This window comes from Staurois parvus, unplaced genomic scaffold (genome assembly GCF_062004578.1).
Source record: "Staurois parvus isolate SC_StPar_1 unplaced genomic scaffold, SC_StPar_1.0 ptg000011l, whole genome shotgun sequence".
In the NCBI taxonomy this organism is placed as follows: domain Eukaryota; kingdom Metazoa; phylum Chordata; class Amphibia; order Anura; family Ranidae; genus Staurois; species Staurois parvus.
Genome location: NW_028317807.1, coordinates 32,032,880 through 32,046,602, shown reverse-complemented (window position 1 = coordinate 32,046,602; position 13,723 = coordinate 32,032,880). Strand labels below are relative to the sequence as shown.

General features: G+C 40.5%; 1 protein-coding gene across 1 annotated transcript in view; it reads right to left on the bottom strand.

Moving 5' to 3' along the window:
• The window catches only part of SPAG16 (sperm associated antigen 16), a 1,274,471-nt gene extending 1,261,328 nt beyond the window's left edge, over positions 1-13,143 (bottom strand). Inside the window, exon 1 of the mRNA XM_089672306.1 lies at positions 12,998-13,143. Within this exon, the coding sequence (XP_089528432.1) occupies positions 12,998-13,031 (34 nt within the window). The 5' untranslated portion in view covers positions 13,032-13,143. The remainder of the gene's footprint in view (positions 1-12,997) is intronic.
• Positions 13,144-13,723: the final 580 nt, after the last annotated feature.

Below are 13,723 nucleotides of genomic sequence, written 5' to 3'. Positions count from 1 at the left end.
AAGATTCAGAAAATATGGAGAAATCTCTGTGCACAAGGGACAAGGCCAAAACACAAAATAAAGCAATAACACAAGGTAAAACTCTATCATGCAAGCCATATCTGAGCATGATGATACACATCTATTCCGGGTCAAAGCGAACTTAAAATGGTCTGATACAAAGAGGAAAACTGTACTGTGGTCAGACGATTTGAAATTTAAAATTCGTTTTGACAACCATCGGTGCCACATCAAGCACAATCATCTCTGATGGTACAGAGGTGCATTAGTGTGTATGGAATGGGCAGCTTGGCTATCTGAAAAGACACAATCAATGCTGAAAGATATAGATCCAGGTTTTAGAGTAGCATATGCTCAGGCAAGAATGGGACAACAATCATGTCCCAAAACTCCAGCAACTGGTCTCCTTAGTTCCCACACATTTATAGAGTGTTGTTAAAAGGAGTGCTGCACCATGGAAACATGGCTCTGTCCCAACCTTTTTTTAATTGGGGTTGTACTTTGTCAGCTTTTTGTTGCCCTGTCCCAACTTTTTGAGACATGTTGCTGCTATCAATTTCAAAATTACCTTATTTTTTTTCTTAAAACAGGAAGGTATTTTCTTAGTTTAAACATTTAATATGTTGTTTTCTATTGTGAATAAAATATGGGTTTAGGAAATTGCAAATCATTGCATTCTTTTTTTATGTAGATTTTACATGGCTTTCTAACTTTTTTGGAATTGGGATTGTATGTAAATCCATTGGAATTTACTGGTTTTCTGCAGTAATTTGCGATAAAATGTGACCTGATCCTCATCTAAGTCACAACAATCTGCAAACACAATGTGCTTATGCTAACAAACACAACAATGCTAACAATGTGCTGATAACATACAAACAATTCTAATTTCTCCTGTTTTTATTGACCACACCCAGTAAACATTCACAGTGCTGGAAAAAGTAAGTGAACACAGTTTATGTAGATTTTACACAGCGTCCCAATTTTTCTACCTATACAGAGTGTAAGTGTCAAGTGTATCACCTAGTATTCTCACATACATGATGAGGAGCTCCAGGGTTTATAACTTATAAAAGAGAAAATTCCCACCTAGAAGTACTGAGCAGTATTTATAGGAATCGTTCAGGACAACTACATGAAAAATGATTGGTTCCACCTTTATTAGGAAACACAAGCAGAAACTTCCCACCTTCATTTGTCCCTCACTGAGTTTAAAGTAGATAACTGCGACCAAGTGCACAAGGGGGAACAAAGAATAAAAATAGCATCCCAAACAGAACCCTAGATACTGTCCACAGGATAAGAACTAAGGTTCAGAATGCCTTTAACTGCCCCATTATCTGGACAGTCACTAGAAAAAGGGAAGGAGAACCAGAAGCAAAGGCTAGATTGAAAGGTCACAGATTGGGTGAGAATCTACTCCAGAGATTCCTTCTCTTGGCTCAGAGGAAAAAAAGGCCACTGTCATCGGGAAAAAAACAAAACAAAACACGCACCACACTGGTGCTACTAAATTCCCATACAGCGAGAAACAGAGAATGCACACTGACACTGTGGAGATGGGAGAATAAGCCTTCTACGTTCCCAGGGATGTTGCCTTCTGTCCAGGATCATAAATATAGTGGCACAAACCATCAAAAAGTGTCTCAATATACGGTTTTCAACATTTATATACTTTCTATACATCAGGTATTGACACGTTGCAGGTGGCTTGCCACCCCAGCTTTGTGGGGATTCCCTCATCGATTGGCCCCTCATGGTATGGCCGGACGCTCCCTTCCTCTGTTCTTGTGCAGATGCATATACCTTAAGGTATTCCAGTTGTCCAAGTGGCCTGATATGTATACAATTGGTACTGATTATAACGTGTGCTCATCAACTTATCTCTCTTCATATAGATGTCTCCTTACAGCTCCAGAGTAAGTGATATTATCACGAAACATATATATTGAAGACTCTAAGTTTCCCTCACGAAAAGTATCACTCTCACCCTTGAAAGTGCAAACAAAATGTAAATACTATCTTTTCAATACTCCCTCACACCCACCAGTACAAAACAAAACACCAACAAAATGTCCACATATAAATCCAAAAATATATAAATAAAATTAAAATTAAAATAAAATAAAATAAAATAAAAATAAAAATAAAAAATGAAAGTCCAAAAATACAGTGCCTTCCAATAATTAGTGCTTTTCAAACGCTTAGGAAACAGTCCATTTTGCTGAATTCCAATCCAGGACCTCAAAATCAGGATACCTCAAAAAAATATAAACTCAATATAGTGCATTATCATTACAACAAAAAAAAAAGAGACACTCGTGAAAACTGAAAGTGATTCCTCCAGGACTTCCACCCGTGATAAAACAACACTCCAAAAGGTGATAAAGTGCAGCACTCCACACCAGTGTTACCATCCAAATGGACTAGAACCATTACCCTCTAATAAAATATATCCAAATAAGATAGTGCCATCTCTCTTGTGAGAATAAAAACTATTACCCTCTTGCAATGCAGACCAAGCAAAATTCCTTCCAAGCAGTCCAGAGTTTTCCCCACTTCAGAGGCTTCTATTTGCTACCAATCCTCCTTCCCAGTTCCTCAAAAGGGGCAGATAGTACACAACTCAGTGAAGTATATATAAAGGATTTCACAATTTATTAATATCTTACATAGAAAACGCCAGCGTCCATCCTCTCCCACAGTTCATATCTCTGAATTCCAGTGTTCAAGATGGCCGTGCCGCTACTTCCGGTTTGAAATCGTATAGTACGTCCTTACGTCCTTGACGCGTTTCGTCACTTCCGACTTGTTCACAAGGGTTCCGGACGTCCTATGTGCGGCTCCTCTTATCCTACTCTAAGTATTGGCAGGATAATCGAGCCTCCATCTTAACTCATGGCAACATCCGCCACTTACTATGTCTTCTGAATACGACTTTCATAAACGGAAAGGCGGACTACAATCACATTACAATACATCTAAAATTCACAAATGATTACAATATTCACCTATAAGGAAAATCCTAAGGATAATAAAACTATACTACCCAGAACAATATAAAGTAAAGGGGGACCATTCCCACACTCTCTTGCTCCCCCTAATGTCCAAAGTTAAATAGCAACCAATTATCCCATCCTACTATCAACTCATAATTAACATTATGATGAGATCAATATTATTGTGTGAATATAAAGAACACCTCCCTCTAATTCCTAAACATTACCACTCACTAGATCATATAAATAGTACGCGTCTCCTTCCTACAATGAAACCCTACATAAACTCTAAAATACACAATAAGATAAATATATATTAATAATTCCCTCTCACCATATGGATATGGACACGAAGCATATAGGCTACATATAAAATATAATGTATAAAATATATAAAATACTCAATATTTGATTTGAGTGTTTCCAAAGTCTTCAATAAATAGCAAATATACTAAATATACTATCGCTTGCAGCTCCAATATAAAGCCAACTCCCTTTTTTTTAAAAATTAAAAATCAGAAATAAAACAATTAAGATCCAATTCAATATTCAAACCTCTAGGTTTTAAAGTGCGTAATTTATAGATCCAAAATGTTTCATTCCGAGAAAGCATCTGAATTCTATTCCCCCCTCTCCAATGAGATTCTACCATGTCAATCCCACAGAATTTTAATCCACTAGGGTCAGACTTATGAAATTTTTTAAAATGTCTAGCCACATTATGATTACTTTTCCCTTTGGCAATATTTCCTACATGTTCTTTCAATCTTTCAGATAGGGCCCTTTTTGTCCTGCCTATATACTGCAGTTTGCAAGGACATTCTAGCAGGTAGGTAACATATTTAGTACTGCAAGTAATAAATTTTCCTACTTCGTACCTTTCCCCCGTATTACATGACATAAAGTCATTAATCTTTCTGTCTTTAATATTAGTAGTTTTGCATATCTTGCACTTTTTACATGGGAAAAACCCTGTCAAATTGAACAACCTCATACTCTTCTTATTAGGGGGTGAGATGACCCCTTTCACTAAGCTATTTCTTAAATTATTATTTTTTCTGTAGATAAAAGGAAGATAGAAGTTCGCGCCTAGCCTGGCGAATGTTTTTTTGGCTAGGTGGGAATGGAAGGAAATATATGGAAGATATTGGGAGGGGTTAAAGGTCTGGAAAAGGTTTATTGATGATATCTTGGTGGTCTGGGAGGGAACGGTTGAAAATTTGGAAATATTCTTGGATTTTATTGGAAGAAATGAATTTGGATTGGGATTTACTCAGAATATTTGTGCACAGTCGGCCAACTTTTTAGATCTCAATATTTTTAAATATAATAATAGAATACATTTTAAAACTTTCTTTAAAGAGACAGACAGGAATGGGTTTATCCCTTTTAATAGCTGTCATCACCCTCAATGGATTGAGGGAATCCCCAAAGGTCAGTTCTCCAGGATCATGAGGAACTGTTCGAGATTGGATGATTACATCACACAATCGAACATTATCAAAGAACGTTTCATACAGAAAGGATATGATCCTATAAAATTAGAGAACATTAGGTTTCAAATCAGTAAAAATTATTTAGGGGAGGGGAAGATTAAAAAAGAAAATAAAGTAAAAGAAGCAAATAAAAAAGTTGAATATGCTTTTATCTCTCGTTTCAATTGCCAGTACAGAGAGGTAGAAAAGATTTTTAGTAGGTATTGGCCGATTTTAAAAAAAGACGTGACATTAGGTTCCCTTCTTCCAAGTAGACCACCTTTTATCTACAGAAAAAATAATAATTTAAGAAATAGCTTAGTGAAAGGGGTCATCTCACCCCCTAATAAGAAGAGTATGAGGTTGTTCAATTTGACAGGGTTTTTCCCATGTAAAAAGTGCAAGATATGCAAAACTACTAATATTAAAGACAGAAAGATTAATGACTTTATGTCATGTAATACGGGGGAAAGGTACGAAGTAGGAAAATTTATTACTTGCAGTACTAAATATGTTACCTACCTGCTAGAATGTCCTTGCAAACTGCAGTATATAGGCAGGACAAAAAGGGCCCTATCTGAAAGATTGAAAGAACATGTAGGAAATATTGCCAAAGGGAAAAGTAATCATAATGTGGCTAGACATTTTAAAAAATTTCATAAGTCTGACCCTAGTGGATTAAAATTCTGTGGGATTGACATGGTAGAATCTCATTGGAGAGGGGGGAATAGAATTCAGATGCTTTCTCGGAATGAAACATTTTGGATCTATAAATTACGCACTTTAAAACCTAGAGGTTTGAATATTGAATTGGATCTTAATTGTTTTATTTCTGATTTTTAATTTTTAAAAAAAAGGGAGTTGGCTTTATATTGGAGCTGCAAGCGATAGTATATTTAGTATATTTGCTATTTATTGAAGACTTTGGAAACACTCAAATCAAATATTGAGTATTTTATATATTTTATACATTATATTTTATATGTAGCCTATATGCTTCGTGTCCATATCCATATGGTGAGAGGGAATTATTAATATATATTTATCTTATTGTGTATTTTAGAGTTTATGTAGGGTTTCATTGTAGGAAGGAGACGCGTACTATTTATATGATCTAGTGAGTGGTAATGTTTAGGAATTAGAGGGAGGTGTTCTTTATATTCACACAATAATATTGATGTCATCATAATGTTAATTATGAGTTGATAGTAGGATGGGATAATTGGTTGCTATTTAACTTTGGACATTAGGGGGAGCAAGAGAGTGTGGGAATGGTCTCCCTTTACTTTATATTGTTCTGGGTAGTATAGTTTTATTATCCTTAGGATTTTCCTTATAGGTGAATATTGTAATCATTTGTGAATTTTAGATGTATTGTAATGTGATTGTAGTCCGCCTTTCCGTTTATGAAAGTCGTATTCAGAAGACATAGTAAGTGGCGGATGTTGCCATGAGTTAAGATGGAGGCTCGATTATCCTGCCAATACTTAGAGTAGGATAAGAGGAGCCGCACATAGGACGTCCGGAACCCTTGTGAACAAGTCGGAAGTGACGAAACGCGTCAAGGACGTAAGGACGTACTATACGATTTCAAACCGGAAGTAGCGGCACGGCCATCTTGAACACTGGAATTCAGAGATATGAACTGTGGGAGAGGATGGACGCTGGCGTTTTCTATGTAAGATATTAATAAATTGTGAAATCCTTTATATATACTTCACTGAGTTGTGTACTATCTGCCCCTTTTGAGGAACTGGGAAGGAGGATTGGTAGCAAATAGAAGCCTCTGAAGTGGGGAAAACTCTGGACTGCTTGGAAGGAATTTTGCTTGGTCTGCATTGCAAGAGGGTAATAGTTTTTATTCTCACAAGAGAGATGGCACTATCTTATTTGGATATATTTTATTAGAGGGTAATGGTTCTAGTCCATTTGGATGGTAACACTGGTGTGGAGTGCTGCACTTTATCACCTTTTGGAGTGTTGTTTTATCACGGGTGGAAGTCCTGGAGGAATCACTTTCAGTTTTCACGAGTGTCTCTTTTCTTTTTGTTGTAATGATAATGCACTATATTGAGTTTATATTTTTTTGAGGTATCCTGATTTTGAGGTCCTGGATTGGAATTCAGCAAAATGGACTGTTTCCTAAGCGTTTGAAAAGCACTAATTATTGGAAGGCACTGTATTTTTGGACTTTCATTTTTTATTTTTATTTTTATTTTATTTTATTTTAATTTTAATTTTATTTATATATTTTTGGATTTATATGTGGACATTTTGTTGGTGTTTTGTTTTGTACTGGTGGGTGTGAGGGAGTATTGAAAAGATAGTATTTACATTTTATCACGAAACATGTTGAGCTATCACACTTGCTACTATCATATTATCTTCTCTTAACCTTTGCCGAGATAAGGTATTTCTTAATGTGGGACCTACTAGTAGTACATGTATCTGCATTGATTATATATAGCTGTTTGTTACAGAGGTGTTTTTTAACTGTTCCATATCCAGATGCTGTCCAGAGCCTTTTTTCATCATCAGAAATACATGCAAAGTGTTTTCCATGTATTCAAAATGGACCTAGTACACCAGCGCAGTCAGTTCCAGGTTTTGTGTGAAGAAAAAAAATGGTAGAACGTGCCGCATTATGCTCATGATGGGATCCATAGTGAATACAACCAGAAAAGACAGGTCATCTCAACACATCTTGCTCTCTCTGCTTCTGCTCTCTCTATTCCTCTCAAGATGACTGAAATAGTTAATGTTACTGTTTTTCAGTGCATTCTGGGCATTTTGGAAGGTCTCCGGAGGTTATCTTTAAAAAAAGCTTCTAAACGCAAACGCTCATAAATGCGGTATGCAATTGCGGCTAAACAGGCGTTTTTAACCTACGTTTTCCATCAGTCAGTTTCCATCGTTCAGAAGTGTTTACCAAATGTCCTGTGTACATGGAGCCTAAAGTGGAACTAAATCCTCCTATCCTTTTCAGCCCAGGGAGCTGCCAACTCAGCCTCTGTTTGATGTGCAACTGCCATGGTGCTCTACATGTGATCAGTTATGGCACCAGCCATTTTATGGTTTGACAGTTGGTTTAACAAGCAATTGTGGCAGTTAGTATTCCCTACATGCCAAGAATGTAAAGGTTTTCTGAAGCCGTTAAATTGATGAGCTTAGTTCCGCTTTAATGATTTTTTTTTTCCCCAAGATATGCCCTGAATGATAACTGTCACATCAAACCTCAATCTGCTTGATAGAAATACAAATGGATCCATGACCAAAGCATCTTGGTGCTGCCGATCGATGCAAAACCATCAATAACTGTGCACCTTGACCAGTCAAAAAAGTTGGATAGAGTCTGATCTAAATCAGAAGAGAAGTTGTGGCTATTTGTTTGCTGATCATTTTGATCAAATCACACAATTGACAGGATAATAAAATCTTATGTTTGGCCACTACAAGTGGGAGATCTCTCATTATAGGAAAATACTCTCACTTCGTGTCAAGCAGGGCTGAGTCCATGCATGCTTGGATCCTAGTCTCAGGTAACGGGCGTGCTCAGATCCTAGTCCAAACCCACGTGAGCAAATCCACCAGAAAGATGTTACTGTACTGGGCCAAGCGTCTAAGGCAAGGGTCTCCAAACTTTTAAAACAAAGAGCCAGTTTACTGTCCTTCAGACTTTAACCGCCTCCAGCCCCCCATATAAGGAAATGACGGGCGGACGGTAGTTCTCTCATTCTGGGAGGATGGCATATGATGTCCTCCCACTCTAACTGTGCATGCGCGCCTTCGGGGGGCGCATGGTAAAATGATCGGTGGTGTGCTGTGCACAGCAGATCACCGATCAGAGTAAAGAGCCGGTGACATCGGCTCTGTCATGTGATCAGCTATGTCCAATCACAGCTGATTGCAAGTAAACAAGGAAATGCCGGTTATCGGCAGTCCTCTCCTCACGCTAACAGGAGAGCTGATAATCGGCATTCCTCAAAGGGGACATCTACACTGATCATCAGGGCACAGATGATCAGTGCCCTGATGATCAGTGTAGCCCCATCAGTGCCACCTGTCAGTGCCCATCAATGCCACATATCAGTGCCAACCAGTGCACATTAATGCCACAGTGCCCATCAGAGCTACTTTTCAGTGCCAACTATCAGTGCCAGTCAGTGCCGCCTAACAGTTCCAATCAGTGCCTATCAGCGATGCCTAACAGTTCCAATCAGTGCTGCCTAACAGTGCTGCCTTTCAGTGCTTATCAGCGATGCCCATCAGTGCCACCTACCAGTGCCTCCCTATCAGTGCCGCCAGCAGTAGTCTCAATTGCACACATCAGTGAAGGAGAAAAATGACTCATTTACAAAATTTTATAACAGAAACTAAGAAAAAAAACTTTTTTTTTTTCAAAATTTTCTGTATTTTTTAGTTTGTTTAGCAAAAAATAAAAAACCCAGTGGGGATTAAATAACACCAAAAGAGAGCTCTGTCTCAAAAAAATTTAAAAAAATTTTGTTTGGGTACAGTATTACATGACCGCGCAATTGTCATTCAAAGTGCAGCAGTGCTGGAAGCTGAAAATTGGCCTGGGCAGTAAGGGGGTAAAAGTGCCTGATAGGCAAGTGGTTAAGGGGGCTGGAATGTGGCCAGGGGGAGTAGAAACTGTCCTAACATTGGTGAGAGTAAATAGTGCATCTTTGGTACTAGGGAGGAGGAATAGTGCCCTATCATTGATGTCAGTGAGAGGAATAATGACCCATAATGGGTGTCAGTGAGAGGAATAATGCCCCATAATTGGTTTCAGTGGGAGGAATAGTACCCCATGGCCCATTGTTGGTGTCAGTGCAAGGAATAGTGCCCCATCATTGGTGTCAGTGCAAGGAATAGTCCCATCATTGGTGCCAGTGCAAGGAAAAGTGCCCCATCAGTGGAGTCAGTGCAAGGAATAGTTCTCTATCAGTTGTGTCAATGGGAGGAATAGTGCCCTATCGTTGGTGTCAGTGGGAGCAATAGTCCCCTATTGTTGATGTCAGTGGCAGAAATTATGCCCCACTGTGGGGGATGAATAGTGTCTCATATCAGGGGGATGAATAGTGTCTCATATCAGGGGGAGGAAGAGTGTACAAAGGGCCAGATAAAGGCAAGCAAAGGGCCACATCTGGCCCCTGAGCCACAGCTTGGAGACCACTGGTCTAAGACATACCCTGCAGCTACACATACAGTCAGGTCCATAAATATTAAGACATCGACACAATTCTAACATTTTTGGCTCTATACACCACCACAATGGATTTGAAATAAAACGAACAAGATGTGCTTTAACTGCAGACTGTCAGCTTTAATTTGAGGGTATTTACATCCAAATCAGGTGAACGGTGTAGGAATTACAACAGTTTGCATATGTGCCTCCCACTTATTAAGGGACCAAAAGTAATGGGACAGAATAATAATCATAAATCAAACTTTCACTTTTTAATACTTGGTTGCAAATCCTTTGCAGTCAATTACAGCCTGAAGTCTGGAACGCATAGACATCACCAGACGCTGGGTTTCATCCCTGGTGATGCTCTGCCAGGCCTCTACTGCAACTGTCTTCAGTTCCTGCTTGTTCTTGGGGCATTTTCCTTCAGTTTTGTCTTCAGCAAGTGAAATGCATGCTCAATCAGATTCAGGTCAGGTGATTGACTTGGCCATTGCATAACATTCCACTTCTTTCCCTTAAAGAACTCTTTGGTTGCTTTTGCAGTACGCTTTGGGTCATTGTCCATCTGCACTGTGAAGCGGCGTCCAATGATTTGTGAAGCATTTGGCTGAATATGAGCAGATAATATTGCCCAAAACACTTCAGAATTCATCCTCCTGCTATTGTCAGCAGTCACATCATCAATAAATACAAGAGAAGCAGTTCCATTGACAGCCATACATGCCCACGCCATGACACTACCACCACCATGCTTCACTGATGAGGTGGTATGCTTAGGATCATGAGCAGTTCCTTTCCTTCTCCATACTCTTCTCATCACTCTGGTACAAGTTGATCTTGGTCTCATCTGTCCATAGGATGTTGTTCCAGAACTGTGAAGGCTTTTTTAGATGTCGTTTGGCAAACTCTAATCTGGCCTTCCTGTTTTTGAGGCTCACCAATGGTTTCCATCTTGTGGTGAACCCTCTGTATTCACTCTGGTGAAGTCTTCTCTTGATTGTTGACTTTGACACACATACACCTACCTCCTGGAGGGTGTTCTTGATTTGGCCAACTGTTGTGAAGGGTGTTTTCTTCACCAGGGAAAGAATTCTTCAGTCATCCACCACAGTTGTTTTCCGTGGTCTTCCAGGTCTTTTGGTGCTTCTGAGCTCACCGGTGCGTTCCTTCTTTTTAAGAATGTTCCAAACAGTTGTTTTGGCCACGCCTAATGTTTTTGCTATCTCTCTGATGGGTTTGTTTTGTTTTTTCAGCCTAACGATGGCTTGCTTCACTGATGGTGACAGCTCTTTGGATCTTATCTCGAGAGTTGACAGCAACAGATTCCAAATGCAAATAGCACACTTGAAATGAACTCTGGACCTTTTATCTGCTTGTTGTAATTGGGATAATGAAGGAATAACACACACCTGGCCATGGAACAGCTGAGAAGCCAATTGTCCCATTACTTTTGGTCCCTTAAAAAGTGGGAGGCACATATGCAAACTGTTGTAATTCCTACATTGTTCACCTGATTTGGATGTAAATACCCTCAAATTAAAGCTGACAGTCTGCGGTTAAAGCACATCTTGTTCGTTTCATTTGAAATCCATTGTGGTGGTGTATAGAGCCAAAAATGTTAGAATTGTGTCGATGTCCCAATATTTATGGACTTGACTGTATATACACCTCTTGTATATGTGTGGCTAGGGGACAGGGACTGTCCCAGCCGCAGATTCTTGGACCATACAGGTGACAGCTTACTGGCAGGAGCACTCACCTGGGTTCGGACAAAAATCCAAACATGCCCTCTCTCATTCACACCAGTAACTAGGTACCTGTGCAAGCCTGCCAGATGTCAGTCACCAGTACATGCCAATCATCTACCTTGCCCAGAATCCATACATATACACTCCTGTTGTATATATGATCCTAGTCTGAACATGCCAGAAGCTCCACAGGACATGGAGTGAAGCGAGATCTCTCTAAGGCTAGGTTCACACTACTGAGGGTCCTGTGCGTCGTGTTTGTGTGGACACAGCAGCCAATTCATATGAAGCTGTACTTGCAGTAAATACTGGGATAAGGTCCCCCACTCTTTATTCAAAATGCACCCACAGGGCAGACGCACAGAACTGCATGGTGCCACAGTAGCACCCCCCAAAAACAAACTGCGTTTTCAGATGCATGGGGGGGCACATTTAAGTGGTTCTAAAGGCAAGACATTTTTTACCTTAGTGCAGCCACTGCATTAAGATTAAAAAAATGCCTCATTAATAGTATTTCCCCCTCACCACCCTATATACTTACCCGAGTCCTTTCCTGACCCAGCGCAGTGCCTATCTGCAGCAGTGCTGGTCTGTGTTCCCCACAGGACACAGAGGAAGACGCAGGAGCCATCAGCGCTTAAGCGCTTGGAGCATTTGATCCTTGAGCGCTCATTCAATCCAATGGCCAAAATAAATTACTTGACATTCCTAAACATGTTTGTACAACACAGCTTTAGGCTCGGTTCACACCTACGCAGTGTGCGTCTGATCCGCTTCTGCAGTGCTTCTTGCAGTGTATTTGGCATTTTTGCACATGCACTTTTGATGCGTTTTGTTTTTCCCCCGACTTGTAGCTGGGAAGATTAAAACACAAAACGCATTAAAAAAAACGCACTACATGCATTTCTGCAGCATTTCCATTGAAGTCGTTTTGCTTGTAAAAAAGTACCTGACCCTTTCCAAAAAATGTGAGTGAAAACATGGCGATGTGAACGTGTCCCATTGGAAATCATATTAACGGGACTGAAGTGCGTTTCTGCAAAATACAACCCGCTTAGGTGTGAACCTAGACTTAGGCAGCTGTTTATTGCTGCTTTTACCTCCCTGGATGCCTATGCTCCAGTCCTGTGTGCACCAGGCCTTACAATCACCTTAAGAATTATTGGCACCCCCACACCTGCTAAAGAGCGTTGCGTTTTGCCTGCGGGTGCGGGAATTTAATCCTGGGGTCATTTCCTAATTAGAGGAACATCCCAGAGGAAAAGCAGGGCCATGTGCTGCTGACACAGCTGCTGTCATTGCCTGTCCTTGGTGTCCTATGATTTGTATCAGGGAAATGGCCTGAGCCTGGTCAGGAGGCTGTGTGCTGTGATTGCAGCAACATGGAGCCCAAGCAGGAAAGCAGCATGTTTATATTGCAGTAATCACACTCCCTCTGGAAGCCGCTGGACTCGGAGACTGATGAGCCTATCCCCGCCAGTCACATTCAGCCATATTCCCCCTAGTCCCTGCAGCCCCATCCATCTTCCCCCCCCTGCACCGTAACCCGGTCACCGTGTCCCCACAAGCAGAATAGGATACGCTCTAGGTAGTAGTTCTCTCCATCCGCTTCCATGGCTGCAGGTGCACGAGTTGCTGCGGTTGGAGTCTGTGCGTTGCCAGGTAACCACGGCTGGTTGTATAATCTCGCGAGATGTCTTCCCGGAAGACTATAAACGAGCCGGTGGCGTTCCGTAACTGTGGCAACGGAGGACGCTTCCTGAAAGGGCGGAATGTTCGCTTTGGAAATCATCTACCAGCTCCTGTCCATAACGTTCTATCTTCAGTTACGTCAGAGTTTCCCTACAGTCCGTGATGGAACTCTGCATTGTCACAGCTGCCACTGTGCCCTGGTTCATCTCAACTCTAGATTTATGAGAGTAGCCATGATTTTTAGGCACTCTTGAATTGCTGCAACACCCTTCTGACAAAAAAAAAACTTTGGATAAAGCAGTGAAGGGTTAAATTATAACTAAAGATAAAACTTTTTTTTTTTAGTTTTGTATAGAGTGGAGAGGAACTAGAACACCTGTCAGGACACTATTGCTGTCTGTGCTCCTGTTAGGAAGAATTAACCCCTTTGTCTGTTATTATTATCATCAGAAGTACTGCTACAGGGTGGCATGGGTGCGCAAAATCATATATATATATATATGTGATTTGGCAGTACCAGGCAGGGGGGGCGTGCGCTAGGCGCATGCGTGCCCTACCCGTTCCACCATACACGGCCTCGGCTGTCAATCACCGGGTCCCGGAACGGTGATTGCT